Source organism: Marmota flaviventris, chromosome X (genome assembly GCF_047511675.1).
Source record: "Marmota flaviventris isolate mMarFla1 chromosome X, mMarFla1.hap1, whole genome shotgun sequence".
NCBI lineage: Eukaryota > Metazoa > Chordata > Mammalia > Rodentia > Sciuridae > Marmota > Marmota flaviventris.
In genome coordinates, this window is record NC_092518.1 from 101,881,183 (window position 1) to 101,898,856 (window position 17,674).

The 17,674-nt window shown below is 35.9% G+C and overlaps 1 protein-coding gene across 3 annotated transcripts in view; it reads left to right on the top strand.

Moving 5' to 3' along the window:
- Positions 1 to 17,674, top strand: part of Dock11 (dedicator of cytokinesis 11) — a 185,815-nt gene that overhangs the window by 66,391 nt on the left and 101,750 nt on the right. For all 3 annotated transcript variants that reach the window (XM_071606715.1, XM_027930845.2, XM_071606716.1), the window contains exons 7-13: positions 457 to 591; positions 2,955 to 3,132; positions 3,738 to 3,817; positions 5,772 to 5,855; positions 9,600 to 9,740; positions 11,033 to 11,245; positions 15,969 to 16,091. In XM_071606715.1, coding sequence (XP_071462816.1) covers positions 457 to 591; positions 2,955 to 3,132; positions 3,738 to 3,817; positions 5,772 to 5,855; positions 9,600 to 9,740; positions 11,033 to 11,245; positions 15,969 to 16,091 — 954 coding nt within the window. The remainder of the gene's footprint in view (positions 1 to 456; positions 592 to 2,954; positions 3,133 to 3,737; positions 3,818 to 5,771; positions 5,856 to 9,599; positions 9,741 to 11,032; positions 11,246 to 15,968; positions 16,092 to 17,674) is intronic.

Consider the following 17,674-nt stretch of genomic DNA (forward strand, 5'->3'; position numbering starts at 1 on the left):
TGAGGGAGGAGGATCACAAATTTGAGGCCAACCTTGGAAACCTGGAGAGACCCTGCCTCAAAATTAAAAATAATAATAATAATAACAAAAGGGCTGGGGATATAGCTCAATGGTAAAGTACCTCTGGGTTCAATACCCAGTTTTAAAAAAAATGTAATTCTTAACAAGCTCTCATGGTTGTTTGATTGTCCAGATACAATGCCTAGGAAGCCCTTTAAGGGTTTTAGTTCAAAGAACCTGGCCAAATGCAATGTGTATGAGGACGAGGGTATCATTGCTGGTTTTCTTTTTAAATATTTTTTTAGTTGTAAATGGACACAATACTTTTATTTTGTTTATTTATTTATTTTTATGTGGTGCTAGAGATCAAACTCAGTGCTTCACAGTGTGAGGTAAGCACTCTATCACTGAGCCACAACCTTAGCCCCTCATTCCTGTTTTTTTTTTCCCATATAGGTATTCAAGAGAAGGTATTTTTACTTGACTCAACTTCCTGATGGTTCATATATTCTCAATTCCTATAAAGATGAGAAAAATTCAAAAGAATCTAAAGGTTGTATCTACCTGGATGCCTGCATTGATGTTGTTCAGGTAAGGCTAACAAGGTAATTTTCTTTTTTAAAGTATGTTATCTATTAAAAACCTCTGCATTTTCCCCTCTTGGTTAATAGTACCTCCATGCTAGAAACCTGAGAATCCTCTTCAGTGCCCTAGTCTTGCTCATTTCAAAGTTGATGAAGTTCTTTTGTATCTGTCTCAAAAGTGCCTCTTGAATTTCTTTTTTCAGTTTGCACTGCCCTTTGTCTGGTTCTCCCTTGTATCCTCTGGCATAGAGTCCTGCTTTCTTGCCTCCTGTTTTGTTGTCCTGCTCTGGCCCCATCTTCTGAGACATAGATATGGTCCTTGACTTGTCTTCTCAAAAACTTTTGGCTCTTGATTTACTGCCTTACAAAGGGAGATCTGAAGCTCTTCACATGACATTCAAGGTCTACAGTGACTTGTCCCTACCCTCTTTCCTAGCCTCATCTTCCCTGCACCCTCTTAGAGAGTCTGGGTTCTGGTCACACCAGGCTGTGCACTCCATGGAGTGGCATGTATATGTGGTTTTCCTTACATTTTTTTTCTTCTTGCTATATACAGTCCCCTTCTGTTCTAGTTTCAACTTTTTTATCTTTTGAAGCTTAGCTTAAATGCCACTTCTACTGTGAAATGTTTTATATTTCCTTCCTCACTCTTATGCCCACCAAACAAAACTAAGCTCCACCTCCCTCATGCTACCACTTTGGTTTTTCCTCTATCGTTTAAATGAATCCCACTCTTAATTTGAGATTCATTCTGAACGTTCCTTTTTGTATTACAAGGACCATGTCTTATTTGCTTCTCTATCTCCTGTAATAATTAATAGGGCCATGCACACCAGAAGGACTTAACAAATGTTTGTTGATTTGAATTACTAAGGAGGCATAGACAAAGACAGGGTGGGAAAAGAGGGAGAGAGATTATTCAAATAGGAAGTTCAACTGACTGAGAGGAGCCATTATAACAGAGCCAGGGTGGCACAGTGGACTATAAGGAGCACTGAGCTGATTAGGAGGCAAGAGATGTCAGGTTAGTGTCCTTGGTTTACCAGAACCTTAATTTTTAAAACTAAAATGGGGGATGGGGCTGGGGCTCAGTGGTAGAGCGCTTGCCTGGCGTGTGTGAGGTATTCGGTTTGATCCTCAGCACCACATATAAACAAACAAAATAAAGGTCCATCAGCAACTATAAAAATAAAATAAAAATTCAAAGCACTTTTAAAAAGTATAAACATCTTTGTTAAATAGAAGGTGTTTATTTGTTTTTGTTTTTTGTGCGTGGCATTGGGGATGGAACCCAGGGCTGCCTTTGACCACACTAAGCCAGTGCTCTACTACTGAGCTATACATTCTCAACCCAAAGGTGCTTCTTAAACATATAATTAAAGCTTTATTATTTAACTGAAAAAAGAATGCACAATTTCTGGATTTCCTCAATTGATCCTAGTCTGAATTAACCTTTTTTTGTAGTCCTACAATCAACTATTTTTGATTCTTTCTTCAAAAGAGTTTGAAATATATAAGTCTTTATGACTTGTTTTTCCTATGCTTTGAAGATGAGGAGGAAGAACTTTATTGGTTTCTTCTTGAATACTGACCATGCTGTGCAAAATTATTTATTAATAAACCTTTCTTGAGTACTGAGGCATTTGGGTGGAGGGAGTATGTCATTTCTTTTGTCATAACAGGAAAGGTGGTAAAGTAAAAGAGCATGTTGAATATTGAGTAAAGGAGGTGGCTTTTATTTTCCTTGTATACTAGTATTCAGCATAGGCCCCTTCCATGTATTTTACTGAGAGTCATAATTTGATTTGAGCTAACTGTGGTCTTCTTTTGTGCTATTATTTGACATCATGCATGCTCAAATGAATTAAGTGTCTGTGTTTATGTGTTAAGTGTCTGTATGTCTGTATTAAGTGTCTCATTTTAGATCACACACTTTATGGTGTGATCTAAAATAAGTATTGTGTTTATTTCAGGTCACATTTAAGGTTTAACTTTTAAGAGCTAATTTTGAAAATTATAAATATGCAAGAAAAACTTTAAGCAGGGTAGAACTAGTAAAATGTTTGCTTGTTTTTGTGGTCGTAGTTTAACTTTCTAAATGTGAAGGATGCCAAAAGGCTTTAAGTGATAATATTTATTCAAGTTGGCATAAGTTAAATAATTTGTGCATATACCCCTGTGTTTAGTCCCTGGGGGAACAAAACAGATAATGTATGATACATTGTCTGGGAGTATCTAATCCTTGCTGAAAGAAGCAATTATTTCATGAAATTATTGATGCATTTGTATAAAAAGAAATAAAAATGAGATCTAATATTAAAAGGACAGCTAAGCTAACTGAATGCATATCTTCTTTTTCTCCCCCTCTAGTGTCCCAAAATGCGCCGTCATGCTTTTGAACTCAAGATGTTAGATAAGTACAGCCATTATCTGGCTGCTGAAACTGAGCAGGAAATGGAGGAATGGTTGATAACTTTGAAAAAGATTATTCAGATCAATACTGACAGTTTAGTGCAAGAAAAAAAGGAGACAGTAGAAACAGCACAAGGTCAGAATTTTTAAATGATTCGTTACTGAGGTAAAGCCCTTATCTTTAATCATGGGAATATCCTTTGTGTAGGGTGAATATGGAACTCTTAATCTTGAAGGATGACCTGCTTCTTCATTAAAAGTGACTATAGCTGGGTGCCATGATGCATGCCTGTAATCCCAGCAGCTCAGGAGGCTGAGACAGGAAGATTGTGAGTTCAAAGCCAGCCTCAGCAAAAGCGAGTCACTAAGCAACTCAGTGAGACCCTGTCTCAAGATAAAATACAAAATAGGGCTGGGGATGTAGCTCAGTGGTCCGTCCAGCACCCCTGAGTTCAATCCAAGGTACTAAAAAAAAAAAAAGTGACTATAGAAGTTGATAGACTTTTTAAAGAGTTGTTGTTGCATGGACTCTGACACATGAAATATAACCAGACTAAAAAGGATAAGAAATTCATGGCAGATTTTCAAAAGTCCATTAAAGTTTTCCCTATGCTTTTATAATCAAAATTCTTTGCAATAAATCCAGTAGGAGAGGATGGGGTAGGAGAGATAAGATATTTCTCTTAAGTGATTAGTAATGGTCTATATGGTTTAGAACATCTGCTTTTAATGAATTTGCAGATGATGAAACTAGCAGCCAAGGAAAAGCTGAGAACATCATGGCCAGTTTGGAAAGAAGCATGCATCCGGAACTGATGAAGGTATATCTTCCTTATGGCAACTTGCCTTCAACTGAGACAATACAGGATTAGCTATTAAAGTTTTAAACTGGATTCCATTTGGCAATGTCATTTCCAAGTTAAAAACCACAGCAAATTGGTGAAACAGGTAGCAATTGTCAAAGAAAGTTATATTGCTAAAGATGGCCTTATAAGTGTCAAGTGGACAGTTTGGAAAATCTTATTTTTTTTTCTAGACATCAGGAAGGAGTACCAGCTTTTTGTGACTCTACTAAATTTTTAAGAACATTTTCCAAGTTTCTTTTAAGAATATCTTATTTTTAAATATTTTTATTTTTTAGATGTAGTTGGACCCAATACCTTTATTTTACTTATTTATTTTTATGTGGTGCTGAGGATCGAACCCAGTGCCTCGCACATGCTAAGTGAGCACTCTACCACTGAGTCACAACTCCAACCCCCTTCAATCATTTTATATACTGTGTGATACTCTGTGTGATACATTCAATTCCATTACTATATGTCATTCCTAAAATATTCTTCTTTCAAGGGGTTAATGATATACATCATACACATGATATTTAATCTGATAAATTATATGTATTCATTTCATGTGAAAATTATATATTCTTTATAAGTAAATATGTATGTCTATGAATAATTTCATCAGATAAAGACTTTGTTAACATCTTTTTTTGGGGGGTTATCTGGGATTGAACCCAGGGATGCTTAACCACTGAACCTCATCCCTAGCCCCTTTTTATTTTTTTGTTTTGAGACAGGGTCTCACTAAGTTGCTTAGGACCTTGCTAAATGCTGAGTCTGACCTGGAACTTGTGATCCTCCTACCTCAATCTCCTGAGTTGCTGGGATTTTGGCATGTGCCACTGTGCCTAGCTTAACACATCATGTTATTAATTTTTAATTTTTTTCTCCCTTTGGGAATTTGAAATGGACTAGTTTTAAATTATAGAGTTGATTATCATACATACAAACACACACTCTCACACATTTCATACACACATACACACACACACACACACACACGCATATACACACTTTTCTCTGTGGACTTTCTATATAATACAACAGAAAGTTAGGTTGTGCTTGGTGGCACACACCTGTAATTGGAGGATCACTTGATCAAGACCAGCCTGGGCAATTTAGAGAACCTTTCTCAAAATAAAAATAAAAAACAAAACAAGAAAACACACACACACACAAAAGAAAAAACAAAGGGCTGAGGATGTAGCTCAGGGTAAAGCACCCTTATGTTCACCACCTAGTATCATTAATATTATTAATAATAACAACAACAATAATAATAATAATAATAATAAATAATGAAAAAAGAAGAAAGTAAGAAAGCTAGGACTCATTTATACATTTAAATGCTTGTCAACCCTATGTGTATTTTGTACTCATTCCTCTTCCTCAATTGCTGATTCAAACAATTTCAGAAGTTTCTTTTTTGGCAATTTAAATCTACTCTTAAACTTCAAAACTGTTTCTCAAAAGTCTAGGAGTATACTCAGGATCCCTTGACCTTAGCTTTCTGTGGTTCTGTAGATTATAATTGTGTCCTCTCTCGAGTCTGTACAGCCCATTATGTTTGCTAACGTGATGCAATCAGAATTGTATATAATATTTCATAGCTAACATTGTGGATATGTAAAATATTGTGATTTCTCATTTGTTTCTCTTATGCATTCAAAGTCTCTTGGATTTCTTTTTATGTGAATTATGGAATGAACCATATTATTGGTATTATGGAGAAGCTCATAGAAAGTAAAAGAAGCAGATCTGTAGCTAAGTGTGGGTCATAGTGATGGTGATACATCTCTCCTAGCTAAGCAATCATACTTTATTCATATTAATTAAATGGAAAGTAAGAATGGAGTATTTTTGAGCTGTATCAGTACTATTTTGAAGGACATGAATGAACTAATATTACATGCATATTTTTAAATTTTAGTATGGAAGAGAAACAGAACAGCTAAACAAACTCAGTAGAGGAGATGGAAGACAGAATCTCTTTTCTTTTGCTTCGGAGGTTCAGGTATTATTGATATATTTCTTGAGTCCCAGAATTGTTGCTTATAAATAACATCTGTAAAATGGTTAAATCATTGCCTTTTTTTTTCACCAGTGGTGACTATAGATTGTTTTATATTTGTCTTGTTCCCTTTGAACATGTAGCTTAAAATTGACTCCTAGCTCAAGAGGACTGTCATATATTGCAAATGTATATATATTTCTCAATTTCCAAATTCTTTTCACATCACCTTATTCCTTAACATGGATAAATTAATAACCCTTAAAAGATTATTTCAGAGCTCTTTTAACTCATTAAGTAGAATTGTGATTTTGTGACAGTGAATACCTACAGTATAGAGAATACCAAATCAAATGACAATTGATTTTCACATTTGATGTGGACACATTAAATTGGGGTATTTTCATGTCTGGCTTAATCGAATTTTAAGTAGTCGGTGAAGCATGACAGTGCAGGTTATGTGTATTTTAATCTCATTTATTAGAATTAGGAAATTTTTGGAGTAAGATATTTATATTTAGCCTGAGATTGTAGCTCAGTGGCAGAGCACTTGCCTAGCACATGTGAAGCACTGGGTTGATCCTCAGCACTACATAAAAATAAAATAAATAAAATAAAGGCATCGTGTCCACCTACAACTAAAAAATATATTAAAATATATTCATCAGATATAAATATTTAATTACATGATATTTTTAAATTAAATCTTTGATTTGTTTAAATGGACAAAGTCTACATTATATAAGTATTATGAATGGTGTTTGTAGTAAAAAATATTTCATGAGAATATGAAATTATTTGGGGTGAATGTTCTTGGTTTTCTTTTGTACTTTTCTTTTTCTTTTTTTAAAAATATTTTTAATTGTAGATGAACACACAATATCTTTATTTTTATGCAGTGCTGAGGATCGAACCCAGTGTCGAGGCAGATGCTTTACCACTGAGCTATAACTCCAGCCCCTCTTTTCTTTTTTTTAATATTTCTTTAGTTGTAGTTTGACACAATATTTTTATTTATTTTTATGTGATGCTGAGGATCGAACCCAGTGCCTCTCAGATGTGAGGCAGGCACTCTACCAATGAGCTACAGCCCCAGCCCCTCTTTTGTAGTTTTCTATAGGATATTTTTAATTAGTTCAATTTTGTTTGAAATAGAAAAGTAGTATATAAGCATTAATGTTTTTCTCAGTGAAAATATAACATGAAAATATAAAACAGTTTGGGGAAAAATGATATTATTGTTGCTTCATATAGTTTTCTAATTAAAGTCTTTTTATTAGGTATGAAATGGAAAAATGTTTAGTTTTTAAATAAAGCAAAGAGTTTTCTTTAATAAAAATACTACATGAAAAAGTTAAATTGTTTTTTTTAAAAAATATTTTATTTTCCCTTTTCCACCTATTATATTGCTTTAGTGTTAATTACCTAGTTTTTTGAAAGTAAGAGTATACCAGGGCTTAGGAATGTCATTTCTAAGATATTCATTCAGAAATGTACTTGTCCTAAGAATATCTGAGCCTTTGATTTCTCCTCAATGATTGGGCTCTAATTGGACATGTCAGGCTCTGTCTTTGTATACAAAGGAGGCAATTGACTGTGGTTGAAACTAAATCTTGTATCTTTGAAAATTTGTGGTGTAGTGTTTTTGTGGTCATGAAACCAAACTGATTTTATGTTTCGGTTGTTTATCAGTGAGCCATAGTGAGAGAAACATTCACAATTATGATGGCGCTTCAAGCAAAAAAAATTGAATTTAATGTTGATTATAGAAGGCAGTCTTGCCACAGAGTAACCCATGTGGTTGTATGTGTCAAGTACCTTTTCTAAGTGAAGTGCCATCCCATAATTTCAGCCTTCTCTCTTAGCCATAATTCAGCATGGAGAGACACATTTTTTTTTAACTAGTAATCTTAGAGAATCAAGAAATGCTGGCTGATTGAAGGTGGTGGTTCAAACTTTGAACTATCAGGGAAGGCCATATGTCTCAACATTTGCAGTCACAGGCCTCAGAAAGGAAAGGATTTGGGGGCTGGGACACTTTGGTCCAGTTTCTCCTCACATTCCACTGTCTGAGTAAGACAGAAAGGAGAGCAGATAAATGGGCGGAAATTAGAATTGATCTCCATGGCAATGACTTGCCTCTGCTGGTTTCATAGATAAGTTTCAAGAGGGAGCTGTCTAGTCCCACACATTTGTATTCCTTTTGTAGATAAATAGGCCCAGGAGGAAAAAAAAAAATCACGCTTTCAGGTATAAACATTATATATTAGGCCTTTTAAGGTGGATTTTGATGGTGATCCAAGTTAGGTTAGAATAGTTATAATTATCCAAGATTCTTTAGGCACAATGCCCATTTTGGCTTGGATTACTTGAGTAATTGAGAAAAATTCGTATGTTTCTTGGCTTGAGGTTTTTTGTACTGGCAACATACCCTGCTCAAATTCACGCAGTCATTTCCTGCCTACCATATCTATAGCCTTACTGAAAGTATAGTAAATTATTCCACAATCTGTACCTTTTTTCCTATTTGTGAATAAGATATAAATCAGTTCCTTCAGAATGGACAGATGAACTTAGATTGACTGAGCCTTAAGAGCTGAGAGGTTTCTAGGAGTTTCTTTAAGGAGGGACAGATTCCTCCCCTACTGAGAGGAGATCCTTGACTCCTGATATCTTTTATTTTAAACTTGTGTATATTTTGAAATACCAATAATTAAAAAAAATATTTCAGTTTGGCAAGCCAGGGTATATCTCCCAGCTCTGTTAGAAGCTGAGCTCAGTGTTTATCATTTTCCTAAGCAGATGCCTCTCTCACTGTTAATCATTTGAACATAGGTGGTCTTTGGGGTTCCAGCCTTGTCTGCTTCTCACCCTACATGCCACCAACTCTCAAATTCAGACTTTCAACCCAGACCTTTCTTAGTTTTCTAGCCACCTACTAATTTCACCTCAAACCTAATATATCCCCAATAGAACTCATCAGTATCCAGTCACCTTCCCCCAAAGTCTGCCTTTGATTTGTATTTCACAACAAAGTTCATAACATCTATCTCTACCTAATCCCCACCACCTTCAATCAGCCAGCATTATATTATTCTTATTGCCTCCCATATCCATTCCTATAATTTTTGCCTCCTGCTGAGCTCATAAAAGAAAGAAAATTTCTACCATCCTAGAACACATATGGAGAAGGTGAATTAACAACTATATAAATAAAAAATAATATTAGATAAATCAGAGAAAGAGAGCATAGACTTTGAGGGAGTGTGCAATTTTCTGTAGGGCATTAGGGAAGCTCTCTGGAAGTGTCAATTGATTGGAGACTTGGAAGACATGAGGGAATAAGCCATGCAGCTCTCTTCGGGGAGAAGGTTCCTTACAGAAGAACAATGCAAAGGCCCTGGGTATGAGTGAGCTTGGTGTTCTGGAAAAATAACCAAGGAGGTCAATGTGATTAAGAAAAGTGTGGAGTACAAAATGATAGGAGAGTATGTCAGAAGTGTGAGAGGAGACTTGTTCATTGCCTTAGATGAGAATCTCATCATGTCCCTCTAGGATTTCTCCATCAGTATTTGAACTTTAGTGTAAGACCTTCACATAGTCTTGTTGAATGAAAAAAAAAAATTTAAAGATTCAAATAAAGAATTGTTGGATTATGCCACTTTTGCTATTTAATCTGAATCCATATCAGTCTATATTTATATGAAACCCATCCTTTTAAAAATTATTCCTACTACTGTTTTGTAGAGGTTGGACTTCTCAGGAATTGAACCTGACATAAAGCCATTTGAAGAAAAGTGTAACAAGCGTTTCCTGGTAAATTGCCATGATTTAACTTTCAATATCTTGGGTCAAATTGGAGACAACGCAAAAGGACCACCCACAAATGTATGTATGACTTTTCCTTTTATTTCCCTTTTGGTAGTAGAGTGCTTGCCTAGCCATGTGTGGGACACTGGGTTTGATCCTCAGCGCCACATAAAAATAAACAAATAACATAAAGATATTATGTCCATTTACAACTAAAAAATAAAAAAAGAAATGTCCCTTTTTTGTAACTGAGAACTAATTTACTGGATGAAAATTTCATTACTATACATTATGAGAAATTTGACATGTAAGAATTTTATATATCTCTTTCTTTTCCCAAAGTATGGATATATTCTTGAGAGGATTCATGAAACTCTTACCTACTCAGAAGAACAGATAGAGAAAGCTCTTGACTCTTTAGAGAGACAATCCCTAGATCCTGCACCATCCTCAAATTTGGGAATTCTATTAGGAAATAGAATTTCTTCTGTGAAATTGGTTTAGAGAAATGAATAAGTATCTCCAAAGCCATGGAATACAGATGCTGTGCAGCCTGCCAGGCTCACTTACTAGTCTATAGAACAAGATTGATTTTGGTCTGCAGAGAAAATTCTAATTAATAGGTGTTATAGATCATTTGTGTTGTTCAGAAATACTTGAAACTAAAAATAAAATCTTGAAAGAGACTGTTTTATGTTCATCTTTATTTTTGGTTTCTAGTTCTAAAAATATATCAAGAGTGATGATTGATTATCTTACAAAGTGGCTGAAATGTACCAGAACACTTTTCTTTGTGTAAAGAGTTAATATTTATGCCATCTGGCATGAAATTTCTCTTTGTGACCAGCTTTCAAATGCCATCTGTAGAGAGGAATCATGTCTTCCAAAACTGCTGATGGGGCAAAGCTTTAGTCGAGTAATTTGATGTTGACTGATACTAGCTCCTATGAAATGTATAGTCCAGTAAGTTGTAACAGAAGGGAAGATTTATTTCTACTCTATAATATCAGCATTATTTTGGAGGTAGTTTAATTAAATGTGTAGAAAATTAAATTTTATTCATGGAATAAGTTGTTTAGAATGTAGCTTTTGATTTTTACTCATCTTTTTTTCAAATTCATAACTTGTGGAATTATTTATACCCCACAAAAGTTAAAATTTGACAAAACCTGTTATTTTAGAATGCTTTTTATGAAGGTAAGCCATAAGGCAATTTTAGCTAAGTGTTGATCTCAGAAAGGAACTGTTATCCAAGAAACTGGAGGAATAAAAAGTTATCTTGTAATTTATGTCTCTCCCCCAACTCTACTCTCCTAACTTTATTCCCCCCAAAAGTCTTAATTTTAAAATGTAACTGTTTCTGTTCCCAGGTCGAGCCCTTTTTTATCAATCTTGCCTTATTTGATGTAAAGAACAATTGTAAGATTTCAGCTGACTTTCACATAGATCTCAACCCTCTATCTGTCCGTGAAATGCTGTGGGGCACTTCAGCCCAACTGGCCAGTGATGGCAACCCAAAGGGCTCTTCACCAGAGTCTTTCATTCATGGAATTGCTGAGTCTCAGTTACGCTACATAAAGCAGGTAAAGAGTGATCTTTAGCCTTGGTAGCACTTTTAGAGGAAGAAACAAATATTACTGCATTATTTCGTGGTTTCAGACCAATGTTTGTTTTTATGGCATTGTATCTTTTATAACATCTTATTTTTCTGGTGACTGGGGGAAAATGGAAAACAGTGGACTCGTTAATAACAGTTTGACAAAGTCATATTATCAGTGGAACCATGATATGAGACTCAAAGTATTTTGTGAGATAGAATGCAAATATAGACAGACATACACACACGCGCACACGCACACACACACACACACACACACACACACCTGAACAAGACAATTTTTTTTTTTGAGAAATTGACCCTGAATTAGCTGTCCTATTCCTACTTCTTTATCCATTAATGAGTAGGTAGCTTTAATAGAGCATAAAATCTCTTTATACAGGGACTCTGCTTGAAAAGCAGTGGGAGGAAACTGGAATGTCACAGCTGTAATGATCTTCTCTTGTGTTCTGTCTGGAGTAAAGAATCCCTTTCAGAAAGAACCTAGCAGTTCTTTGGCATTCTGACCTCTGACCAGACAGGAGGCCACAGAATTTAGTTGGAGCAGAATGGACAGTCTGCCCTCTAGACTTTTGGAGCTGAAAGGAAATGAGATCATGGCATTGAAGTAAAGTGGGAAGAGGTATATGAACAAAAGCTGCTCACATCCTAAGGAGATTGATTTTTCCCAAAATAAAATGTTCTTTTTTTCTGATTATAAAAATAAGTACATTCTTACATGGAAATTCAAGCAATATAAAGAAAGTAAAAATTAGCACCCATCGATAGTAACTATTAACATTTTAGTAAATGTCTTTCCAGACATCTTTGTTGTATTTTTATAAATACATACATATTGTATATACTCTTATAAAAATTACATCATATTTAGGCTGTTTTACATTTACTGTGTTCACTTAATGTCATGTTTGTTATCCTATATCCATATCTATAGATTAGTCACATTCATTTTAAAGGCTAACCTGGTATTCCTTTGATTTAGCTAGTTAGGATATTTCTAATTTTTTGGTATTAGAATGCAGCATTGAACATCTTTGCGCATACATCTTAATTCATTTGTTGAACCCTACCCCCTTGGTACCAGGGATTTAGGGGCACTTAACCACTGAGCAACATCCCCAGCCTTTTTTTCCCCATTTTCTTAAAATTTATTTTTTAGGTGTGGGTGGACACAGCACAGTACTTTTTAAAATTTTTATGTGGTGCTGAGGATCAAACCCAGGCCCTGCCCATGCTAGGCAAGCACTCTACTGCTGAGCCACAATCCCAGCCCCTTTTTTCCCAAGTTTTTTAAAAATATTCTTTTAGTTATACATGGGCACAATATCTCGCTGAGTTTCTTAGGGTGTTGCTAAATTGCTGAGGCTGGCTTTTAATTTGCAATCCACCTGCCTCAGTTTCCTAAGATGCTGAGATTACAGATGTGCCACCATATCCAGCTGTTGAATTGTCTCTTTAGAAAATGTTCCAAGCATTGGGATTTTCAGGATTAAAGATTATGCTTTTTGCTATAGGTTACCAAATTGTTTCTAGTTTTCTTTACATGTGCTGTGGGGCTATGGATCTGTGGTAGCTTTCCTCCAAATTGTTCCCCTGATGACACCTAAGTTTGTTCCCCAGACCATTTGTTGCCATCCATATAAGCATTGTACTACAATGGAAGTTATTTCTAATGCAAAAATCGAGCCATTACAGTATTATAAGTATTTAGGAATCTGCTATTGAATTATATGTTCAAAATTTCCTGCATGATACCATTAAGTCTTTTTTAAAGCTGATGATAAATTTACTGTATTTTTTGAACATACTCAGCTATATATTTATTATAAGAAGTTTAATTTGTGGCTCAGATGTCATCCAACTTGCAGCCTACGTCAAGAAGAAAAGTAACATTTTGTTGTTGTTTGAGATGGGGACTCACTGTGTTGCCCAGGCTTTTTTTTTTTTTTTTTTTTTTTTGCCACCCGCTCCCTACCCCATGGTCTTGAACTCCTGGGCTTAAGCAGTCTTTCTACCTCAGCCTCCCAAGTAGTTGGAAGTATAGGCATTGTCACTTCACCCAGCCTCAACATTTTCCTCATATTTTTGTTGTGCCGGCCTTTTCCATCAGTGTCTCATATAATCAAAACAGTCTCATAAAATGGTGTAATGATTGCTATTTTACAGATGAGAAGACCAAAACTCAGTAAGGTTAAATAAGCTGCCCACCATTATATAGCTAGCACTGGTGAACCTAGGATTGGAACCTAAATCTGTTTGGAAAAACTCAGTCAATAATATTTATTGGACAGAATGTAATTAAATGCTCAAATACATAATACCATCACATGCCCTGCCATGACCTGGGGGCTGTTTAGTGTGCGGGGGGTGGGGTGGGGGAGCTGGGGTAGGAGGATCTGATCTGTTCTCTAGAAGGAGGGGCTAGTGAAGTGGGGAACATATCCATGTTTCTTTGGTGGGAAAATAGGGCTGGGCCAGAGGCTTTGTCCTACAGAGCCAGACTCCCAACCCGGGTGGGATTCCTGGGCTTTCTCTGGCTACGTTCTGCATTCTGAGGACAGGGGAAGGTAGAAACTAATAAAAGGAAAGGCAAAAACTGTCCCCAGAGAGTGCCCCCGCAACATTGGAGTCCCTGGTCCATTGAAAAGTGTACATTGTTATGGCTCAGTATCCTTATCTATAAAATGGAGGTAATGCTAATGCCTGCCTCCAAGGGCTGATGCAAAGCTCAGATAAGGTGTGCTGCCCTCAGAAAGTGCTTAGTGCTTAACAGTACAATGTGGCTGCTAGGAGTAGCAGTAACAGCAAAAGCAATTGGCATGCTTTTATCAATTATCAAACCTCTTAAAATGATAATATTTGTTTCTGGCATCAGTATGGGAAAAATGCCTAGACTACCAGGAATGGGGAACAATAGGTATTTAGTAAATGTCAGCTATAGCAATAATGAGTGTTACTATTTTAATTCAGCCTCATCATGTGCAATGTACAATGCATGCAGGTGAGAGGCAGTACAGCATGGGTTGTAGTCCACACCCACCTACTTCATAAAGTTCTCTGATCGTCTATTTTTTTTGATGCATAAAACATGTATATTGTAATGCCTGCATTCAAATATTTTTACAAAGACTGAATGAGACAGCACAAAAAACATCTAGCACCATTATGTGGAAATTAACTTTAGATTTGCTTAGCTGGGTGTAGTGGCACCTGCCTGTAGTCCCAGCTCCTTGGGAGATCAAGGCAGGAGGATCACTTGAGCCCAGGGTTCGGGCCAGCTTGAGCAACATAGTGATACTGACCTCTCTTAAAAGGAAAGTAAATTACCTTCAAGGTATACTGCTCAGCATACCTTCTGCAGGGGCAGCTCAGGCAATCTGCCAGCTCCAGCTTACAGCTCGAGCAGCATGTTGCTGGCAGTACCAGAAGCCAAGTTCTGTGACCTTGACACACTTTGTTGCGCTACCCTAGTAATACCAGGCACCTAATGTACATCATTTTATTTAATCCATATGAAAAGTTTATGAAATCACTATTATTTTCATCATTCCCATTTCACAGACAAGAAACCTGAGACTTAAAAAAGATGTGTTACTTCATCCTATAAATGTTGAAGCCAGAATTTGAAACCAAGAAATTTGACCTTTGAGCAAATTTTAACCACTTTATTTCATTCTTGCTGCTTGAAAATTTTAAGCTGAATCAGCCATTACCTAGGCTGGTTCCTGCTCTTTGGAGGAATTGTTATCCTTTTACTCTCAATTTTCTATTCTGCCATGTCTACCTCAGAGGCTGTCTAGAACAAATGAGATAATGTGTCTGAAATGCTTTTAAAACTGGAAAACTCTTTATTAGCAAAGTTGGTAATATACCAAATAGAAAAATAAAACTTTGTAGAGACCCAGTGATGGATTTTTTTCCACTCAAATTCATTTGTGTGATGTTCTACATAACCAACTAATAACACTATTCAGAGGGTTTTTATTTGAAAGGAGCCAAACTAGACAGGGGATTACATAGCTGTTCCACATGCATTCAGTGAAAACATGCAACTTTAGTTGCATCTGCACTAGTAACCTTAAATAAAATGTACAGGGACAAAACAAGTTTTGTATCTTGTTTTCTCCTTTTACATTGAAATCACCAGAGTTTTTCAACTGTAACAAAGGAATGTTTTCTGTAGGGTGGTTTAGTTTTATATTAGGCAGAGCAGCAAAGTATTTTCTACCTTCTAAGCTGTAGTTCACATGAATTAAGTGTGAACTAATTGTTCTGGAGCTACATGCAATGACATTTAAAAGTGCATGTCTAGTTCCACTTGAAAAATACACATTATTTGAGCACAATACTAGTTAAGCCAATTAATGCACATCATATTTATTAGATCTAAGAATTCACCTTGCAGACACAGCCAAGTATAAGCAGCTAGGCAGTGATAGTGACATCTATACTTTAGGACTTAATACATGTGAAGTTGGCAACAAAATATAAAATTCATTTTGAAAAAAAACATTGAGAACTTTGAAATCTGTACGAAAAGAAGTGCTACCTATTTCTGGAATTCTGGACATGATCCTATGTTGAATTTCAACATCCTATACTAAACACACTACTTGGACTTATTCACCAAACAAACAGCCATAAATATAATGTTACATAAAAGTCTTAACAGAAGTATTTTTTTTCAGGGAATTTTCTCAGTGACGAATCCACATCCTGAAATTTTTCTAGTTGCGAGAGTTGAAAAGGTGCTGCAGGGAAACATTACACACTGTGCAGAACCCTACATCAAAAATTCAGATCCAGTAAAGGTATTTATAAAGATCACTTATGAACATTGTAGCTTAATGTAGAATTTACCTTTTAATGCTATTTTAAACGACCTTATCATTGACCCCTCTAGAAGAAAAATCATCTTCTCTGAGAATGCTATGTATTCTGAAAATATTTTATACTATGTGAATATGTATGGTAAAGGTTGAACATGCACCCTCTTTATTATTTATGTTCTGTTAACATGACAATCTGGTTTCTGCTTGCTTATCAAAAGAAGAGCTACAGGCTCTTAGACCACATCTGCTAAGTGACATGGTATCTTTGGTAATAGCCACTTTTTCCTTACTTGCGGATTTACAGATAGCCCTGGGAAGTCAGAGCTGGGAGAGAAAAAAAGTCCTAATCCTGTAGTGCCCCAATGCCAGTTCATACCCAGATTCACGCCTGTCTGTGATGCAATGAGAACAGATGGAGGTTTTGTGAGGTTCGGCATATTTAACAAAGGAATGTCCTTTATTTTGAAATCTTTGCCCTTCTTATTTTTTCAGTGTTATATATTTCTTTCATGATGTATTAGCATATGAAGCCACAGGGAGTTTTTTTTTTAATATGTTTTAGTTGTAGATGGACACAATACCTTTATTTTATTTATTTATTTTTATGTGGTGCTGAGGATCAAACCCAGTGCCTCACACATGCTAGGCAAGTGCTCTACCACTGAGCCACAACTCCAGCCTGACAGGGACTTTTTTACTGTTTGTTTTGCTAAATGTCTTTAAGTGACCACAGTAAAGGTGGCAACCCAATATATTATTATCCATGACATCCAAATGTTTGGAAGTCATCAATCTAATCCCATCCTCTCATAAATGAGAAAACTGAGGCCTAGCTGGGAAAGGGTTTATGGTTGAGTTCATTAGTAGCACTACAGCTACTGCATATTGAGCAATCATCAATATATTTTAAGGCATTTCATGTGTATCCAGGTAACTATTTGGAAGATCCTGAGGAGATATGTAACTAATTCATGAAAAAAAGTCTTGATACTATAGATAAAAGACTAACATTCTAGGATAAGCATCTTGCCAGCATTTTACAGTCTGTTTAGGCTTTACAGACAGTTTATCTCCTATGTCATCTCCCGTTGCCTGACCAAACAGCGACCATAGACTAATTGCATTGACTCTTGGTCACTTGTGCCTTATCTTTGGAGTAGAAAGGTCAACTGTATCCAGAACAAATTACTCCCAAGAATGTTGAGTATCTGCCTCCTGTGTGAAAGGAAATACACGTTAAAACTGCTTACAAGTTTGCCAGTAGATTCTTTGGTGCAAATTGTACCCTATATCTGTTTTGTTGATTTTCTGATATAGTGACCAAAACCATTGAGGAGAAAACATAAAACCTTTTATTCTAGTTTTTTTTTGTTTTATTTTTCCCCTGCATTTTTATTGGCACATGGTAGCTGTACATACTGACAGGATTTATTATTACATGCACACAGTACACAATATAATAATATAATTTGTCCAATATCACTCCCCAGCACTTCACCCTCTATCCCCACTTTCCACCTCTTGAAAACCTAGAAGTTTTAACACTTCAGTCTGGGAAAATG